At 44.7% G+C, this 18,815-nt stretch overlaps 1 protein-coding gene across 1 annotated transcript in view; it reads right to left on the bottom strand.

The window, feature by feature from the left end:
- Positions 1-18,815, bottom strand: part of LRIG1 (leucine rich repeats and immunoglobulin like domains 1) — a 131,996-nt gene that overhangs the window by 7,787 nt on the left and 105,394 nt on the right. Inside the window, exons 9-12 of the mRNA XM_065407623.1 lie at positions 14,218-14,298; positions 4,523-4,594; positions 3,015-3,086; positions 1,033-1,196 (exon numbers count right to left, since the gene is read on the bottom strand). Of these exons, the coding sequence (XP_065263695.1) occupies positions 1,033-1,196; positions 3,015-3,086; positions 4,523-4,594; positions 14,218-14,298 (389 nt within the window). The remainder of the gene's footprint in view (positions 1-1,032; positions 1,197-3,014; positions 3,087-4,522; positions 4,595-14,217; positions 14,299-18,815) is intronic.

Here is an 18,815-nt window from a genome sequence, read left to right as displayed (position 1 = left end):
AGCCCATTCAGAGGCAGGCCATCTCCGCTCTAATGCCATGTGTGTTAAGCATGTGTGTGTATATTTGTGCTCATCTGGATGTGGATGGAACGTGGGGTGAACTTTCACCAATGAGACGTGCGAGTTATGCTTTCAGCTGAGGAAAGAGAACTTTCAAAAGCTGTTCTGCTCTCCATAAACGAGCACTGCAAAGAAGTAAGACTAAAATCCACATCAGTTAACAGGACAAATCACACCGAGAGGTTCCAAAACCCGTGCCCTGTTTAGTTTCAAAGGAGGAAAGCAACTGTGACTTTGGCCCATTCTCCTACCACCGCTTTCTCTTGATCACTTTTAATTGTTCCCGATTAAAAGCTAGGTTGTGTGTGTGTGTTCAGCTGGTCTGCATTTGCCGGGCTGGTTTGCAGCCACACTTGGACGTAACGGCAGCGAGCAGCTGGATGAAAGGAAAGCAGTAGTTATGATCCAAGCAAATAAAAATTAATCACAGACACACAAATGCAAATTTTAGCAATTGGCTGTTTCAGATTTAATGGATAAAACATCCATAAAAAGAGCTTATATTTAAAGACCCCTCCCGCCACAATTTTTTTTAAAACCTTTTGTTCTTACGATTGAGGGGCAGCAATGGGGGGGAAGGAGGAGGGGAAATCCCAAAGCCAACAACCCACGCTCACAGTGCTATCACTCTGTGTGTGCAAATCCACAGCTGAAATCCTGCCCATATTAGCTCTCTAGGACCGGAGCTGTCTTCCTATAACAGTTATAACTGAACCAACTGTTAGTCCCCTTTGATTGAATACTCAGAGCGCCTTCTAAAGGAATACACTAGATGCAAGCAATGTGATGTGTGGTTTTGGTGGGAAATAAATTGTAGCCAGTGACTAATTTTTAAAATGTAGGCTTGGGTTGGCTTTGATGACACAAAACCCCCACCAGCCCCAACATAATCACACAGTCTAGCAGTAAAAGGAAATTTTGGCCGAAACGAGACCTGCCGTTCACACAGCCTCACACCCAGACCCCACTTACCACACACAAAACTTTCTGTGGGCACGGCAAAAATGCTCTTGCTCTTGAGCGACTCGGGATGGGCACAGGTGGCTACCACAAAGGGCTGCTGCTCCTTCTCGGCTAACCACGGCGGCAACCATTTCAGCTGGCAATCGCACAGGAAGCTGTCGCTGTTTATGTGGCTGGAGGGAAACAGAAACGAAAGCGCCCGCTTGTGACCCTTGCAAGGAAACGCTGCAAAGCTCAGAGCCCTTTAAAGCCACTCGGCAGTCCTCCCTTTCCCTCAGCACGAGCACAAAGGGAGAGGATGGCTGTTGGGCTAAACACATCACACTTGTATAGCACCTTTCCTCTCCCTCCCTCCCAAAAAATCTCCTAACACTTTATAAACATTAATTAACCCTTGCAACAACCCTGAGAGGCTGGCAAGTGGTGATTTACAGTTAGGTAAACCAAGGCAGAGAGCTCAATGGAAGCAAGGAGCCGAAATACCCTTGGGGATCTGGACCTGAGTAACCTTACCAAGGAGGCATGTATCAGGGGCAGAGTCAGGCACGGAACCCAGGAGTCCTGAACCCCGCTTGTATAATTCCTACACATGCACCTTCTCTGCCAAAAGACTTTATCGATTGACTGCAAGGTTCAATCGCTGAATGTTGAAAGCGTTCTGTGAAGCTCTCTACTTACAACCGTTAGTAACCTATTTGGCCAGTGCTAATCTTTAGTGCATTTCCGATACAGTCCAAGCCAACATGTCTCTTTCCCTCTTTCTGTTTGTGCACTTATTTGTTTGTGCACCAGTACGACTAAGGGGTTCAGAAGGCACGTGCTCAGCTCAGTGAATTGTGATACACAGGGGGAGGGGAGGACAAACAAATCACTGGTTTTGTATACGTCCAACAAAAACAGTGAATAATTCAAACAACAACAAACATTTCTCAGCATTCTCCTGGGAATTTAGTGGCTACTGTTAAGAAGAAATCTTAGAATTCAGAAGATACTTCACCTGTGTAACTAGCTGAAGGCCATCAAAGATGGAGCATAAGCTAACTAGACACAATCACTTCAAACTCTGCAGAACTACTTTAGTCAAGCTAAGCCTGGGTTTTATGTGTTGATGTGAGATGTTCTCTACATAATTTTTAAAACACGCCAGGCCAAATTCTCTGCTGGTTTAACTTGTCACGGCCCTAAGACCAATGGTGCTCTGAAAATGTACATCGGCAGAGAACTTGGCCCTGGTGTTGGTTTAGGAACCTCTTACAAAGCACCGCGTAGACAAGTGACCATTAAAGTTCCCCCTCTACAGTATATCATAAAACAGCAATTTTTAGGCAAAGGCATTTCTATGAAACTTCACTATCAGCGAAGAAGCGATACAGGTTTGACTTAAAGGAGTAGCACCAAAGGTCAAGCAGAGGTCGTGAACCACACATTAACTATACAGCGACTGGGGGCAGGGTTTGAGATCATCAAATATTACAGCTTAACCTTTAGAACACTGTGAGATGACGATATGCACCCGTGTGTATGTATAGAACAAGGGATAGCCCTAGCAGTGAGCAAAAGTAGCAGTTCTGATAACACAGCCACGTTTTTACAGCTGACACTAGATGATGTATGTCTCAAGTCCACTGAAATGTCAGCACTGTGTGCAGACCCTAAACATAGGCATAACAGAAATGCAGGTCGGCCACCAGGAATTAAATAGAGCACTGTGTAAGAACAAGAGATGGCTAACAGAACTGCGTTTTCTGAGCGGAGATGGATAATTGCACACATGCTACCCACGGTTACTATGATCTAATTTCACTCATTACTAAGTGTGAGATGTGTCTGGACATCTGCTCAAGTGTAAAAATAACCTGTAGGGAAGGTTGAGAGAGAGGGGGGAATTGTTTCCAATGGCATGTTATACATATGACCAGTGTGGTACGACTCACGTACAGTACGAGAAAGATCAGTGCCGGCTTAATGGTACATATGGTCCAAATACTTACAGCTGCTTCAGGTTCTTCATCTTAGCAAAAGCCTCTGGTTGGACAGACCTGATTGCATTGTCCCTGAGGTTCCTGCAGAACAAAACCAGAGGCACTTTTTAAAAAAATTAATGCGCCAGTAACATCGAGAGGCCAACATCTTTTCTCCAAGCTAAATAGCGGAACACACATTTTATGGGATGCAAGCTCCATATTCAGAGAGCGCACGATGGTTTGTATTTGTACTATTGCGGATCTATGCTATACAAAACACTTGTTAACTCTGAGCTAAGGCTGCTAGACTGCACAGCCCACTAATACAAGCCACAAGAAGCAAAGAAACGAGCAACTAACCATTCAGCGCCTCATCTACACTTTACCATCTCAGCCTAGACTACCTCCACCAGTCATTGCTGACACATCTACATATCTCCACCCTCTTCTTGAGCACCCAGCAGGCAGCCTTGACTTCCAAGCAGGTTTATTGGTCATGGACCAAATTCTCAGCAGCTGGAAATCTGTGTTGCTCCATTACCTTGAAAACAGTTATCCTGAACAAGAGGACTATATCCATCTATGTGTTTAATTATAAATGTTCCAAAGGGACATATAGCTGAGAAGATATTAGAACATGTTTGGGGGGAACATGCTTGTTCAGGTTTTCTAAAGCTGGTTTGAGGAAAAGGGGGCAAACATTTCCAAAAAGGAGTATTTTTAAATGCTTCCCTTTGCAGAAGTTCATCAATATTTTACTAAAAAAACACTTGTCCTTTGAAGAGGGATTATGCCAAAGTTTGGACTCTAAACTCAGTCACTAAAGTGTGAAACAATAGGAGTTTAGTGTTGCTTTAAGTGCAAATCTCAGTACAACTGCAACCACAGGCATTACTGACCCCTCCAAAACACACTTTCTCCTCACTGTTTATTTTGGTGCCAGTGGCCTAAGAGTCAACATGATCAGCATCCAATAAATCACACAGAGCAACAAAATATTTAAACCTGGCTGAATTCGTAAGAGGAAACTAATGATGAATCACTGCTAGAGGCATCGGCCCTGGGAGGAGACGGGAAGAACTGCTTAGCTATAGCCAAATTGGTTTCCTGCAAACAGCTCAGAAAGTGGTTATACTGAATGAGAGGTTTTGTTTCTGTATCGGAAGCTTGTCATTTTCAACATGTCTCGTCACGGAGTTTGGAGGAATGCTGAGTGGGGGAGCGACAGCCAGGTCTGAAACACGGCTTTGCTGCAAACAGCCTGCAGAGTAACCCTGTTTTGAGTCAAGGAGATATTTATCCCAATACAAATCAAAAAATTAAGGGCATGCAAATTTGCCATATGTTCTGTAACTTTGTTCCTGGCACAAAGAAAGGCCAAAGTTGAAGCTGACTTATAATGAGAAGGAAGCAGCTGGCCCCCACAAATGGACCGGCTTCTCAGTTTACAAAGACGCTATTAAATTGCTAGCAGACCTCCTCAGCCATTTTTGGCAGGCCCCGTTCCAAACAGCAAAGGATGATGGGTTACTCACAGGTGCTCCAGGGCCTCCAGGCCTGAGAATGCTTTCTTGGCCACTGACTTGATCTTGTTTCCAAACAGAGTTCTGCAGTTTCCAAACATCCAGTGCCAGATAAACAGAAAGAAAAGGCAAAAGAAAAGAACACAATTAGCGTGACTGTATCTGATAAAGTGTCCAGTGTAAGGCACAAGAAATCTGAACTGCACAGAGATTAAGGGGCTGAAGCGTGCACGTCTTCCCCTCCTGAAATTAAATACTTTTATCTGTATTACAATTTAATAGTGATGACAGTATGAAACGGAATGCGCCCTATCACATCAAGAGGCAGGTTTGCGATGGTACTTGGAAATTGGCTTGTTGAGTAACAGAAGGCCCCCTGTATTCTGCGATGGCTGGTTGTGGACAGAATTAAGTGCAATGCCAGTTTAACAAGGTATTGGACTATCGCTGCAACACTTTCCACTTCTGACCTTTAGTAGAAGAGGAATAATTTATTCACTGCTGTTTGTCCTATAGGACAAGCTGAACTTCAGCACACATTCAGGAGCTGCAAGATCTTTAAAGGGGGCAGGTCTCTTTATGCATGTTTGTAAAGTGCCTAATACAACAGGGTCCTGAACAAAGCATCACTTGGCGAGCCCTGTCCCAAGGGACAATGAATATGTTTTCAAACTTCCATGAACGACCAGCATTCCTGTGGATCACCATTCAGTGCGAATAAGCAGGAGATGATTTGTGTTCTTTGCAGAACACTGCCAATTATGATGCTCACAGCACAATCTGATATTTACAAAGTACCAATTTTCTATAAATATTCACAATTGGCAATTATCAGTAGGATTTCAACAATTTCCATCCCACCATCAACCTCAGCCTGGACCAGTCCACACAAGAGAGCCACTTCCTGGACACTACAGTGCAAATAAGCAATGGTCACATAAACACCACCCTATACTGGAAACCTACTGACCGCTATACTTACCTACGTGCCTCCAGCTTTCATCCAGACCACATACAGGATCCATTGTCTACAGCCAAGCTCTAAGATACAACTGCATTTGCTCCATCCCTCAGACAGAGACAAACACCTACAGGATCTCTATCAAGCGTTCTTAAAACTACAATACCCACCTGGTGAAGTGAAGAAACAGACTGACAGAACCTTAAGGGTACCCAGTAGTCACCTACTACAGGACAAGCCCAACAAAGAAAGTAACAGAATGCCACTAGCCATCAACTTCAGCCCCCAACTAAAACCTCTCCAGTGCATCATCTAGGATCTACAACCTATCCTGAAGGATGATCCCTCATTCTCACAGATCTTGGGAGACAGGCCAGTCCTCGCTTACAGACAGCTCTCCAACCTGAACCAAATACTCACCAGCAACTACACACTACACAACAAAAACACTAACCCAGGAACCAATCCCTGCAACAAACCCCGTTGCCAACTCTGTCTGCATATCTCTTCAAGGGACTCCATCGTAGGACCTAACCACATCAGCCACACCATCAGGGGCTCATTCACCTGCACATCTATCAATGTGATATATGCCATCATGTGCCAGCAATGCCCCTCTGCCATGTACACTGGCCAAACCAGACTGTCTCTATGCAAAAGAATAAATGGACACAAATCAGACATCAAGAATTGTAGCATTCAAAAACCAGTAGGAGAGCACTTTGATCTCCCTGGACACTCAATAACAGACTTAAAAGTGGCAATTCTTCAACAAAAAATACTTCAAAAACAGACTTCAATGAGAAACTGCAGAACTGGAATTAATTTGCAAACTGGACACCATCAAATTAGGCCTGAATAAAGACTGGGAGTGGATGGGTCACTACAAAAAGTAATTTTTCCTCTGCTGATACTCACACCTTCTTGTCAACTGTTGGAAATGGGCGGCATCCACCTTGATTGCATTTGCCTCGTTAGCACTACAAAAGTAATTTTCCCTCTCTTGATGTTCACCCCTTCTTGTCAACTGTTGAGAAGAGGCCACTTCCACCTTAATTGAATTGGCCTCGTTAGCACTGACCCCCCCCCCCCACTTGGTAAAGCAACTCCCATCGTTTCATGTGCTGGAATATATACTGCTTACTGTATTTTTCACTCCATGCATCTGATGAAATGGGTTTTAGCCCACGAAAGCTTATACCCAAATAAATTTGTTAGTCACTAAGGTGCCACAAGGACTCCTCGTTGATTTGCTGATACAGACTAACATGGCTACAACTCTGAAATCAGTAGAAGGGTTCACCTAAAAAACTGAATGCCTTTAATAAACATCAGTAAAGGTCAATATTTAGAAGGTTTCTTCCAAGCTCTTGTTATGCAAGGTACATCTTTCAGATACACCTTTCATTATAGTTTGGTTCTCAACTGCATCCAATCCAGCTGATTATTGATTGGTCAGCTGAAAAGTCTGACAAACTCAGGTAATTTGCAGGGAGTTGGCCTCAGGAGTTCCAGAAAACAATCTTCAAAATGTGTTTGGGTAGTTCTGAAGAAATCCCATCAAGTGGTGCAAATAGAGACCCCAGACCATTTAGCGAATCACACTATATAAAACTGATGGCACACTGGAAATATGCAAAAATTAAGAGCTCACTGCACTGGCTGGGTGATTAAGCAAGAAGACAGAATAAACTGCAGTGATGCAATTACTTGGAGTGAAATCTGCAGGTCTTGCAACAGCCTGAGTATAGAACCGTGCATTGTGTGAGGATACAGAATCCACCACTGTAATGGTGGGCAGGGAATGGCGCAGCCAACACTCCAACCCCTGGACTGGCGTGCAGGTCATGACCCTTTCTGTACCCATACACAGAGGTCTGTGGCCCCTGGAACCATGAATCATGGACACAGTAGAGTTTGAATGGAAATCTGTTGGAGGACAGAGGCAAGCCCCCTGTTCCTTAGGGCCAGTGAGTGAGTTCTTGAGAGTGTTGGTTTGCTTTTGCTGGCTGGTTTGTTTTCTCTGTTTTCAGTTTGCAGAGCTAGTATGGGAGCAGTGTGCTGTGAGAGATGCAGAGCCGCTGATCCCAGTGGAGTCTTCCCTAACCAGCGGGGCTATGAAGGCAGCCAAGCGGCCAGCCAGCAGCACAGGAGCCAGCAAACAGAGCTGAAAACAGGGACTTTGAATGGGAATTTGGGGGAGGGGGAGAAGCTACGACAGCTACAGAAGCAGCAGTGGTAGCGACCCAAGGAATGGAAGAGACAACAAGATGATTAGATGTGGAAGCTGCACATTATTCTGGAGCAGGCACCTGAAAGGTGCTTCGTTTGTATGAGGTGCTGCCTGATAGATCTGATGGAAGAGAAGATGCAGGCAGAAACTGTGGTTGAGTTTTGAAGGGGATCTAAATGGATAACAGAGGGGAGAAGAGAGGAGGCTGAAGGGAAAACTCAAGATTTGCGGATGCAAGCTTAACTGGAGAACTCCAAGAGTAGACTGGTGGATGAGGAAAGCAGCCAGAGGAAGCATGCGACCCTGAGAACAAGGTGGAGGAAAAGACAGGCTAGCAAAGGAGAAACAGAGCTGAGGAACAGGTTAATCAAATTGAGAAATGAAGAGGCGCAGCAGGCAGTACCAGAAGGTAGGAGGACAAGGAAGAAGAGAAGAGCAGATAGTCCTACAAGAGGGAAAGAGTTAATGGAGACAGCCAGAGTTCAGAGCCCCAGGAGGATAGAGGGTGACTCATAGAAGGTTGCAAGTGAGAACAGAAGAGATTAAAGATAATCTATGCATGGCCCAACACCTAACCGAGCACTTTGCCTAAATTTTTAATAAGGGTAATGAGGAGCTTTAGGGTAGTGGCAGGGTGACTAATGGGAACAAGGACGTGGAAGTAGAAATGACCGCATCCCAGATAGCAGTCAAATTCAAATACATCTCTACCCCGATATAACGTGACCCAATATAACACGAATTCGGATACAACGCGGTAAAGCAGTGCTCCGGGGGGGCGGGGCTGCGCACTCCGGCGGATCAAAGCAAGTTCGATATAATGCGTTAAGATTTTTTTGGCTCCCGAGGACAGCGTTATATCGGGGTAGAGGTGTAGTTTAATGAGACCAAATTGGGGGCCCAGATAATCTCTATCCAAGAATATTACAGGAACTGGGACATGAAATTGCAAGCCCAAAAGCAAGTATTTTTAACGAATCTGTAAACTTGGAGGTCATATCTGATGACTGGAGAATTGCTAATATAGTACCTATTTTGAAGAAAAGAAAAAAATGATCCCATAAGCTACTGGCCCGTTCGTTTTACCTCAATTGCATGCAAGGTCTTGGAACAAATTTTGTAGAGCAAGTAGATAAGGAAATAGAGGTAAATGGTAATTGGGATAAAATACAACGTGGTTTTACAGAAGGTAGATTATGCCAGACCAATCTGAGCTCTTTCTTTGAGAAGATAACTGATTTTCCAGATAAAGGAACTGCAGTAAGGCATTTGATACAGTTCCACATGAGAAATTATTAATTAAATTGGAAAAGATGGGGATTAATATGAGAATCAAAAGTTGGATAAAGAACTGGTTAAAGGGGAGACTACAACGGTTCATAATGAAAGGTGAACTGTCAGGCTGGAAGGAGGTTACTAGTGGAGTTCCTGAAGGATCAATCTTGGGACCAATCTTATTTAACATTTTCATCACAGACCCTTGCACAAAAAGTGGGAGCGTGCTAATAAAATTTGCAGATGACAAAGTTGGGTGGTGTTGCCAATACAAAGGAGGACTGGAATATCATACAAGATTTGGATGACCTTGAAAACTGAAGTAATAGAAATGGGATGAAATTTAATAGTGCAAAGTATACGGTCATGCACTTAGGAACGAACAACAAGAATTTGGGGTAAATAAATTGGGGACATTTCAGTTAAAAGTGACAGAGGAGAAAAAAGACCTGTGTTTGTTGTTTGATCACAGAATGACTATGAGCCACCAACGTGATGCGACCATGAAAAGGTTAATGCAATCCTAGGTTGCCTCAGGGGAGGTGTTTCCAGTAGAGATAGGGAAGTGTTACTACCATTATACAAGGCACTGGTGAGACCTCATCTGGAATACTGTGTCAGTTCTGGTCTCCCATGTTTAAGAGAGATTAATTCAAACTGGAACAGGTGCAGAGAAGGGCTACCAGAATGATCAGCGGAATGGAGAACTTACTTTTACAAGAGGAGACTTAAGGGGCTTGGCTTGTTTAGCCTAACCAAATGAAAGCTGAGGGGAGATATGACTGCTCTCTATACTTCAGAGGGATAAATAGCAGGGAGGGAGAGGAGTTATTTAAGTGAAGGGCCAACACTGGCACAAGAACAAATGGGCATCAACTGGCCATCAACTAGTTTAGGCTCGAAAATAGATGAAGTTTCTAACCATCAGAGGAATGAAGTTCTGGAACAGCCTTCCAAGGGGAGCAGTGGGGGCAAAAAACCTAACTGGCTTCAAAACTGAGTTTGATAAGTTTATGGAGGGGATAGTATGATGAGGTTCCCTTCAATGGCATGTAGCCAATAGGACTGCTATCTTCAGCGACCAGTGATGGGACACTTGATGGGGAGTCCCTGGTGTTTGGCTGTTGGGTCTTGCCAAGATGCTCAGGGTCTAACTGATCATCATATTTGGGGTCCGGAAGGAATTTCTCCCTGGGTCAGATTGAGAGAGACCCTGGGGGGAGGGGAGGGTTGTTTTTTTCTGCAGCCTGGGGCACGGATCACTTGCTGGTTTGAACTAGAGTAAATGGAGGAGTCTCTTTGTAACTTGAAGTCTTTAAATCATGATTTGAAGCCTTCAGTAGCTCACCCAGAGGTCAGGGGTCTATCACAGGAGTGGGTGGGTGAGGTTGTGATCTGCAATGTGCAGGAGGTCAGACTGGATGATCACAATGGTTCTTTCAGGCCTTAAAGTCTATGAATATCATCATCCTTACAGAGCAAATGCAGCTAATGATAGTTTACAACAATGATTTAAAACGGAAAAACGACACGCAACTAGCCAAAACTATGTTATCCTCCAAACCACGCACCTCCTCAGCTCACTAGTTCATGCCTTCCCCGTTCCAGGCCCCCAACAATGGGTAATCTTGTCTCCTCCTATGTGAGATATCCCATAATTCTTTTCTACTACAGGCATGCCAGCAAGAGTTGGCTATTGTCATCCAGTTTAATGGTAAATTTCTGTGTCACACATTTAATGGAAAACCAATTACTGTTCTTAGTCTTTCTCTGTACAACACGTACAACTACAAAGCAGAACCAAACCTTAGGTTTCTGGCAAAATTATTTCCCATCTTCCACAGGGAAACAAACACACACACAAACACATACACACCCTTTATGGTCAAAATTAGTTTAGCATAAAACCATAGTTGCATCTTCAGAGAGTTTGAGGCCATTCCCTAGATTGTCTTTTCTTCTTTTTTTAAAAATATTTTTATTAGAAGAATAAGGACAGCTGCCATAGACTGTCCCTAGTGGCTGATAAAAGGCACACTCATTTGCAAGCCACTTTGCAGAAGTTCCTATGTGGTGAAAATATTTCATAATCTTTACTGAGCTCCTTGGCTTAGGAACAATCCATCAGAATTGAGATGCTAGTGTTCAAAAGGAGGTTGACCCCTTAGTTAGGTCATTTTGGAGAATCCTGCTCACCATTTATAGTGACTCTTGGTCCTTAAAAATCGGAGGTGGAGATTTTTACCCACCTTTACATATATAGTGTATATATGTGTGTGTGTGTGCGCGCGTGTGCTGTTTATATGCAACTATTGTATGTGCATCTAACTGGATGCAACTATTCTGCATAGCCATGTACATGAGAAATACATAGAAAAGTTGTAATAAGAAGCTGGTGTACACTCCTGCAAACTCTCAAATACATATTCCTATTTCCTTACAGACTCTAGATAACCACTTTTCTGATTATGAAATGATTATAACCCAGTGACCCTCTCCAAAGGGATCTGGTATTTTGGAATGGGAGCACCGTGGCATGCAGCCCTGCAATCAGCCAGCTTGCTGCAAGTGAAGAAATGCTCTCCCACTGTCAAGCGAGTTGGCAACAGTACCTCCCCACTGCCATTAAAGTAGTATAACGACACGGTGCACAAGCAGTTCATTAGAAAGTAGCATTTTTCCCCTTTGCCAGCTTTGCACCTACAGGAAGGTCTTTAAGTGAGTGAGCCATCAAAAAACGGTTAAATTTAGCAGCTTGAATAATTAGGAAACTGGTGGCTCCCCAGCGACTCCACTGATGCTTTTTATGCTTCAGTGGTTCTCGGCTCCCTTTTCTGAGGCAATGTTTTAATTTAGCCCTGCCTTCTCCATTCTGGAGAGCTTCATCTATAATTCAGGGAAGGCTACAGTGACACTCTCCCCCCCCCTCCCCCAAATTTAACACCTTCATTATGCTGAACAACACCCTCATGGCTAAATCCTTTCAGAGACTAATCCATGCCAGATCAAAGGGGAGCAGCTTTTAAGGCAATCTCCACAGAGCTGTGATTATTAATTCATTGGAAGGTTTCCTCTGAAGTGCCATTTATTTTTTTGTATGCTAATGCCTTTAAAGCCTATTGACGGGTTAAAGGGTGGGGGGGGGGAGGGGTCCTATACCAGACAGTTCAACACTTAGCACACAGGCCGGTATTTTTTTATTTTTTTTTTAAAGTTTGGGAGTAGGAATGACACTTAATTGAAGCCCTGAGACAAAATTCAAACTCCCGGCTTGAGTGATGATGAACGAAATTAGGCCCTTTTGAGTTGAAAGGCCGCGAATGTGAACAAAATGCCTCAAGAAAGGCAGCTAGATTATCTGCACATTATGAGCATGTCTCCTTTACATTTTACATTACATTTTAAAGCAAACTGGATAATCCAGGGCAGAGACACAATAATCTGTTCATCCCTTCACCCATATGTAACCCCCAATCCAGCAACATTCACATGACTTCTCTGCCACAGCCCCTCGGCTGTGACTCCCTCCACTTCCCTCCCTTCTTCCACACTGACTCCTTTGGCCCCTTTTGAGGCCTTAACCTTTCTTATCTCCTAACCCCGACACCCGCATCCCCAGCAGCTGCTGCTCTACTCCAGCTCCTGTGCCAATGCCTCTGAAGGAAGCCCACCGACCATGAAGACTTCCTCCGCTACAGGACTCTTCTCTGTTCCTACTGTTCTACCATCTTCCCTGCCAAGCATGCAGCCTTCCCACTCTCATCTACTCCCTTACCCACAACCCCATCCGCTAAAATACGCCCTTTGACTCCCTCCTTGAACTTTCCCACTGCCCCCACGTGACTCCTACCACATATAGGATGTCACCAGCTTCTTCTGATAAAAGGAAACTATCAACAAGACCAGCCAAGAAGTTCCCTCACCCACCACTGGCACCTCCTCCATGCTTTCTCCAGTGACTGAATTTCCTGTCTGCCCACCTCATCTCTAACCAGTATGCACCCGCCTCCTTATCTCCAGCACTCCTGTTCTCAACCCCTCCCTCACCATCTGGTTCATTCTACACTCTGGTCTTTCCCCATCCTTGCCCACCTGCATCTCCAACTACCCCGCCTCCCCTTCTCCTTTAAATTGATCAAAATCCTTCTACACCTATGCTGGCAAGTCCCTCTTCTCCAACCCCATCTTAGGTCCCAACCACTCCACTGAAGCCTCTCTCCCAAACAGCTCTAATGACAGAGTGACAATGCACCACCTGCTGAGATTCATACCAGCCACCTACCATCAAACAGTGCACCCCTGGCATGTCAGCATCAGAGACAGTGATGAAGGAGGTGAAAACTCAAACAGAGGCAAGAAATAATAATTAAAAGAGACTCCCATTGTCAGAAACTTGCCCGACAGGATTGATTATAGATAGCTGATTTCAAATATCCTTCTCCATGCAATCCCTCCAAAGGGAAAAGGAACAATCTAACAAGCAGCTCGGACACTTAGCAATTCAGAAATCAACAGTGGGCTGAATACCTGCCAAGCTCGAGCCACCTACAAATAGCTGCAATATATATTTTGTTGCACATTCCTCTCAAACAGAATCAGTTTTCTTTTTATCCCTTTGACAGTTCTGGCCCAATACAGATGCTTATCATTACCACCCACATGAGCTCTAAAAAGTAATCACAAGATCACTCGTAAATAAAACTGCACAAAGACTGCATCACTAATGAAACTGGTGGGTCATATCCTGAAGAGAAAAAAAAAACAGCAGCAAAATCCTTAAGAGACAGATGTTTGTCCAATTCACTTAGACTCTGAAGTGTAAGATGTATTAAGCCTAACCCTGAGATTTTCTCTTGTTTATTATTGCCTTTTGATTAGAGGCTGAGCATCACTCAGCGATTTTGTGAAAGGAAGCTTTTTCCCTTGAGTTTTGTGGACAAAGTGCAACTGAAGTGTGCTAAATCTGACAGAGAACAAATCCATGTGCTTGTCTCTACCACCATTAAGTGAGTGAATATTCAACTGCTCTAACAGCATGGGGTTCTATGAATCGAAAACATGTGCTCCTAGGAATGGCGTTTACTCCCATTTAGTGAGTCGGGGGGCTGTCATGTCTCAGACTTTCTTCAGATTTTTCCCTGTTCCCAAAGTCTGTATAAGAAACCCTCCCCACCCACACCCACCCCCACCCCCTTCACGTAAGGAGCTCAACAAAACTTCTAAAGCTGGGCTACTCACAGCTTGCTTAGGTTTTCGAGGCCTGTAAAAGCCCCATTGGTGTCTTCTATTGTGCCTGAAATCTCGTTGTGGTCCAGGTCCCTGGGGAGAAGACAAAAGAAAGCTCACAATCAATTTCTCAGTCCTGGGCTTGCCATTAAAGAACTAAAGGAAAAAGTTTGGGAACAGCTTACAAAGAGCTTCCCATTCTGTCCTTGCTGTACATCACTGTGATCTGTAAGCCTGGCACTGCAGCGAAGCAGACTTTGTTTGAGCAGAGCCAACTACTTTTATATGACTTTTCTTGCACTAAAGAAAGTAACTGATGCTTTCCAATCTGATCCCCTTTGCCACTTTAAAAGTGACCTGCAGTGGATTTTTAAAATCTGGGTTTATGCTCTTTTCTAATTCTTTGTGCTATATGAAGAAGTCCTGGAGGGGAAAAGTTCCCCTCAAACAAAGAGCAGCTTGTTCTGCCTTTTAAAACAACAAAAAACAGGGGTCATAAGAATGGTCAGATGCAAGGTCCATTTAGTTGAGTATTGTTTTAAACAGTGGCTAGTACCCAATCCTCTGGAGGAAGGTGTAAGAATTGCACAGTACACAGATGTGGGATAATCTCTGCTCCATGTTAGGTCTCATCTCATCCTGATGTCTAAGGGCTTGGCTACACTCGGGACTTGGCAGCGCTGTGAAGCGCGAGTGTAGTCGCGCCGCCAGCGCTGCGAGCGAGCGTGCAGCGCTGCAGGCACAGATTACACTGGCGCTTTACAGCGCTTGTCATCCATATAACTGTTCAGTCCCTTTTTGAATCCTGTTACATGGATCTTAATAAAAACAAGCAAACCAGAAACCACCAAAGATTTGTAAAGAATCTCCAGGCAGTAGAGTGCCTTTCAGCAGACAGAACTTTAGAATTTCTAATGTTCTTTTTAAAAATAAAATAAAATAAAAATAAACACACTTTTTAGGCCTTTTAACAGGGAAGGCAAAAAAAACCCACAAAACAACCCCCAGTCCCCCATAAATCCATTATTTTCTTTGCACCTTAAAAGATTATTAGAACAGCAAGCGTTTCAATGGGGTTTCTTTTTCTTTTCATTTGTGCGTTACACATTAACACATGATATGAGAACAGAAGAATACCATAGCTCGGTACCAAGACTTCCTCAGCCAGGCCAGGACTGATTTTTTGCCACAGGTACCCAAATTAACTGCAGTCTTTGTTGCTAGCAATAATTTCTTGGGCTTTTCAACATGAACTAAGGTTGTGAAAAGAAATGGCCCACGGACACAATGCCCATTCTCAGACCCAAGTCCCATGTCTCAGCGTGACACTGGCCCAGGCAGCGTCATAGTGGCTGTCAGTATGATCTGTGGATAGACCCATGCCAAGCGGATGGCAGAATAACAATGCAGTAGGGTGTGGGCGCAAACAATGCTCCAGTGGCAGTCGGGGAGAGACAAGTGAGAACAGAGAAGAGAGGCAGGGCCTGGGAGACTCGCCACGGTGCATTGCAAGATGTTGGGAGGACAGTGTTCTATAAATTGGATTATAAACATTTCACGTTTTAGGGGTCACGTGTTTTAATTCCTGCCAGTTTCACACTGTACATCAACTAACCCGCCTGCTTGCAATTTAGGTTCTCTTTTCTGGGACACATGAATAAACCCTTTATTCCTGGAGATTTGTCCTGAGGCCAATTCCACCCCATCCAGCCCTGCCACAGTACTTGGGACCACTAGCCTCCTGGCCTCTTCACAGTATGAGAGGAGACAGGAGGGAGGTGTTGAGAATGTTTGAGATCTCTGGCACATACTTTTATTGAGTGAGTGTCACAGGGTGTTTTCTTAAAAAGGGAAAAGAAAATAGCCTGGCTTGTCGCGAGGCTTGTTCTCCTACAGGAAGCTGAAAGGCTTAGTGTTGGGGGGAGATATGGTGTTTTTTTTTCAAATGGACAAAAAAATAGAGAGTGTGGGTATTCTGGCCTGGCTCTCTTTGTATTCAACTCCTCTTCTCTCCCAGCCCCTGTTGCCAATTTCCTATTGTTTCTGGCTGGCTGAGCCTGAATGCTTGCTGCCTTGTTAATCATTATGCTGTGAGGTCCCCAGGCCTGACCTCTGTTTGAATAGCTCCACATTTCAGCAGTTTCACACCCACCAAAGACTCGTCAACAATAGGCCATAATTAAAGCATGCTCGGGTCTTTATCACCAGGTGCAGGACCCAATAGCCTTCCTCTTTATTCAATTAGAGCTCACTCTCTCTCCCCTTGCACTGGACACAAAAGAGGCTCTGCATTTGCTGCAAAGGGCACAGATCTACCCATTCCCGCTCCCCTATTTTTTCTTTGGGAAGCCTTTAGTCCCTGCCCTGACAGCTGCCTGGGAGAAGGCCCTCTCTGAATGCCAGTGGTTGAAAGGCTTAGGCTTAAGAAGAAAAAAAATAAAATAAAAAGAATCACTTTTCAGTCACTTCCTCCCGTGTGAAACTCAATAAAAGAATAAATAAGATGTGTCCAGTACAGTAAGCAGGGAAGGGAAAGCTCCTCTGTTCTGACTTCCTTTTCATTAATCGAAACATAATGGGGCTCAGTGAAGGGGAATAAAAGTACCACGCTGTATTTCTTTTTAAAAACCAGAATAAAAATCCAATGAACACAACTGGCCTTGAAGGCTGAGCTGTTAAACCCGTCATGGCAGCTGAGATGAAAGAACCGTGCAGGCCAGAGCCTCGGTTGGTCCAAACGGAAGGAGCGTCCCTGAGGACACTGGAACAAGCTGTCCAGGGAAGTGGTGGGTTCTTCCTCTCAAGACTAGCTGCCTTTCTGGTAGATACGCTTTAGTCCTACACAAGTTACTGGACAGCGGCGACATTCCATGGCTCGTATCACGCGGGAGGTCAGACTAGAGGATCTAATGGTCCCTACTGGCCTTAAAATCAGGAAACTAGGGCCTGGTCTACACTAACCCCCAAATTCGAACTAAGGTACGCAACTTCAGCTACGTGAATAACGTAGCTGAAGTCGACATACCTTAGTTCGAACTTACCGCGGTTCAGACGCGGTCCACACGCAGCAGGCAGGCTCCCCGTCGACTCCGCGGTACTCCTCTCGCCGAGCTGGAGTACCGCAGTCGACGGCGAGCGCTTCCGGGATCGATTTATCGCGTCCAGACCAGACGCGATAAATCGAACCCGGAAGTTCGATTGCCAGCCGTCGAACTACCGCGGTAGTGTAGACCTGGCCTAGGATGATGAATCCATTTACACCAGCTTGAGGATCAGGGCCAGACTGCTCTTTTCCAATGCCACATTGTTCGATGCCATATAGTTTGTTCTGCCCTTGTCTGGTCAACTTGCAGGAATACTCCCTGAAACGTACGTCATCAGCTAAACAGGACAGAACAATGACTCGAAGGGTCATTTCCCATGCTAGGCCAGGGCACTTTGAAGCTCTCTCTGTATAACATGGCAGTTGATTTTTCCCCCCCGGCTTGTGTTATAGATAGGGAGTCAAATCGACACAAAGTTTCACAACCAAAAAGGGGCCCCTTTTCCCCCCAACATCGGGCCCGAGTCTGCTCCCACGGAAGTCAAAGGGAAGATTCCCAGTGACTTTAATGGGATTGGGACTCATAAGAAATGTAGGCTGCCACCATCAAATTGGCTAATCAGACAATTCTTCTCCATCTCATGCTGACTAGTAAGCATGTCACTTGCAGCATCCATTGTCTTGTCAGTCTTATTGTCTGGGCCCAAGGCTAAGTGCAGCTTTGTGTACGATTCTCCTCCATGTCAGCAAGCCGTCATCTCTCTAGCCCTGACTGAACCTCATTGGTTTTGCCAGTCAGGGTACGTCTACACTTACCTAGGGGTCCGACGGCAGGCAATCGGTGTTCTGGGATCGATTTATCGCGTCTTGTCTAGACGCAATAAATCGATCCCGGATCGATCCCGGAAGTGCTCGCCGTCGACGCCGGTACTCCAGCTCAGCGAGAGGAGTACGCGGCATCGACGGGGGAGCCTGCCTGCCGCGTCTGGACCCGCGGTAAGTTCGGACTAAGGTACTTCGAATTCAGCTACGTTATTAACGTAGCTGAATTTGCGTACCTTAGTCCGAAGTGGGGGGGTAGTGTGGACCAGGCCTCAGTCAGGCTTTCAGTGTTATTTTAGGATAGATTTTTATATTACATTTATTGGTTAATAAGAGGGGGAAAGGAAAACATGTAAAAACACTTGGGCGATGGAAAGATTCTTCTTCATGTGTATTGGATTTACAGTGGAACCTAAACTGGTTTCTTAAGATTCAGTCCTTTTATGAGGTGCTTCAACTAACACTGAACCAGATGCACAGCCCCATCGAACTCAAAGGACAGTATGGAAAATGCTGCTGTTAGAGCTCTGCCAGGCCTAAATCTGAAAGGGGAACCACAAAAACATCTAATGAATCTAAAATAGGCAACTCATGAAAAATTTTGCTCCCTGACCAGCAAAGAAATCCATCTTATCCAAGTGCAGAGCTATCAACTAATTCTGAATACTAATAATTTTACTCTGCACTTTTAAAGCTCCTTTCAGGCTAGGATCTGACACAAACATTCACTAGTCCAGCACTGACG

This window comes from Emys orbicularis, chromosome 7 (assembly GCF_028017835.1).
Source record: "Emys orbicularis isolate rEmyOrb1 chromosome 7, rEmyOrb1.hap1, whole genome shotgun sequence".
Taxonomy (NCBI): domain Eukaryota; kingdom Metazoa; phylum Chordata; order Testudines; family Emydidae; genus Emys; species Emys orbicularis.
Note: the sequence above shows the minus strand (reverse complement) of the source record. Positions and strands in the feature narration are given on the sequence as shown.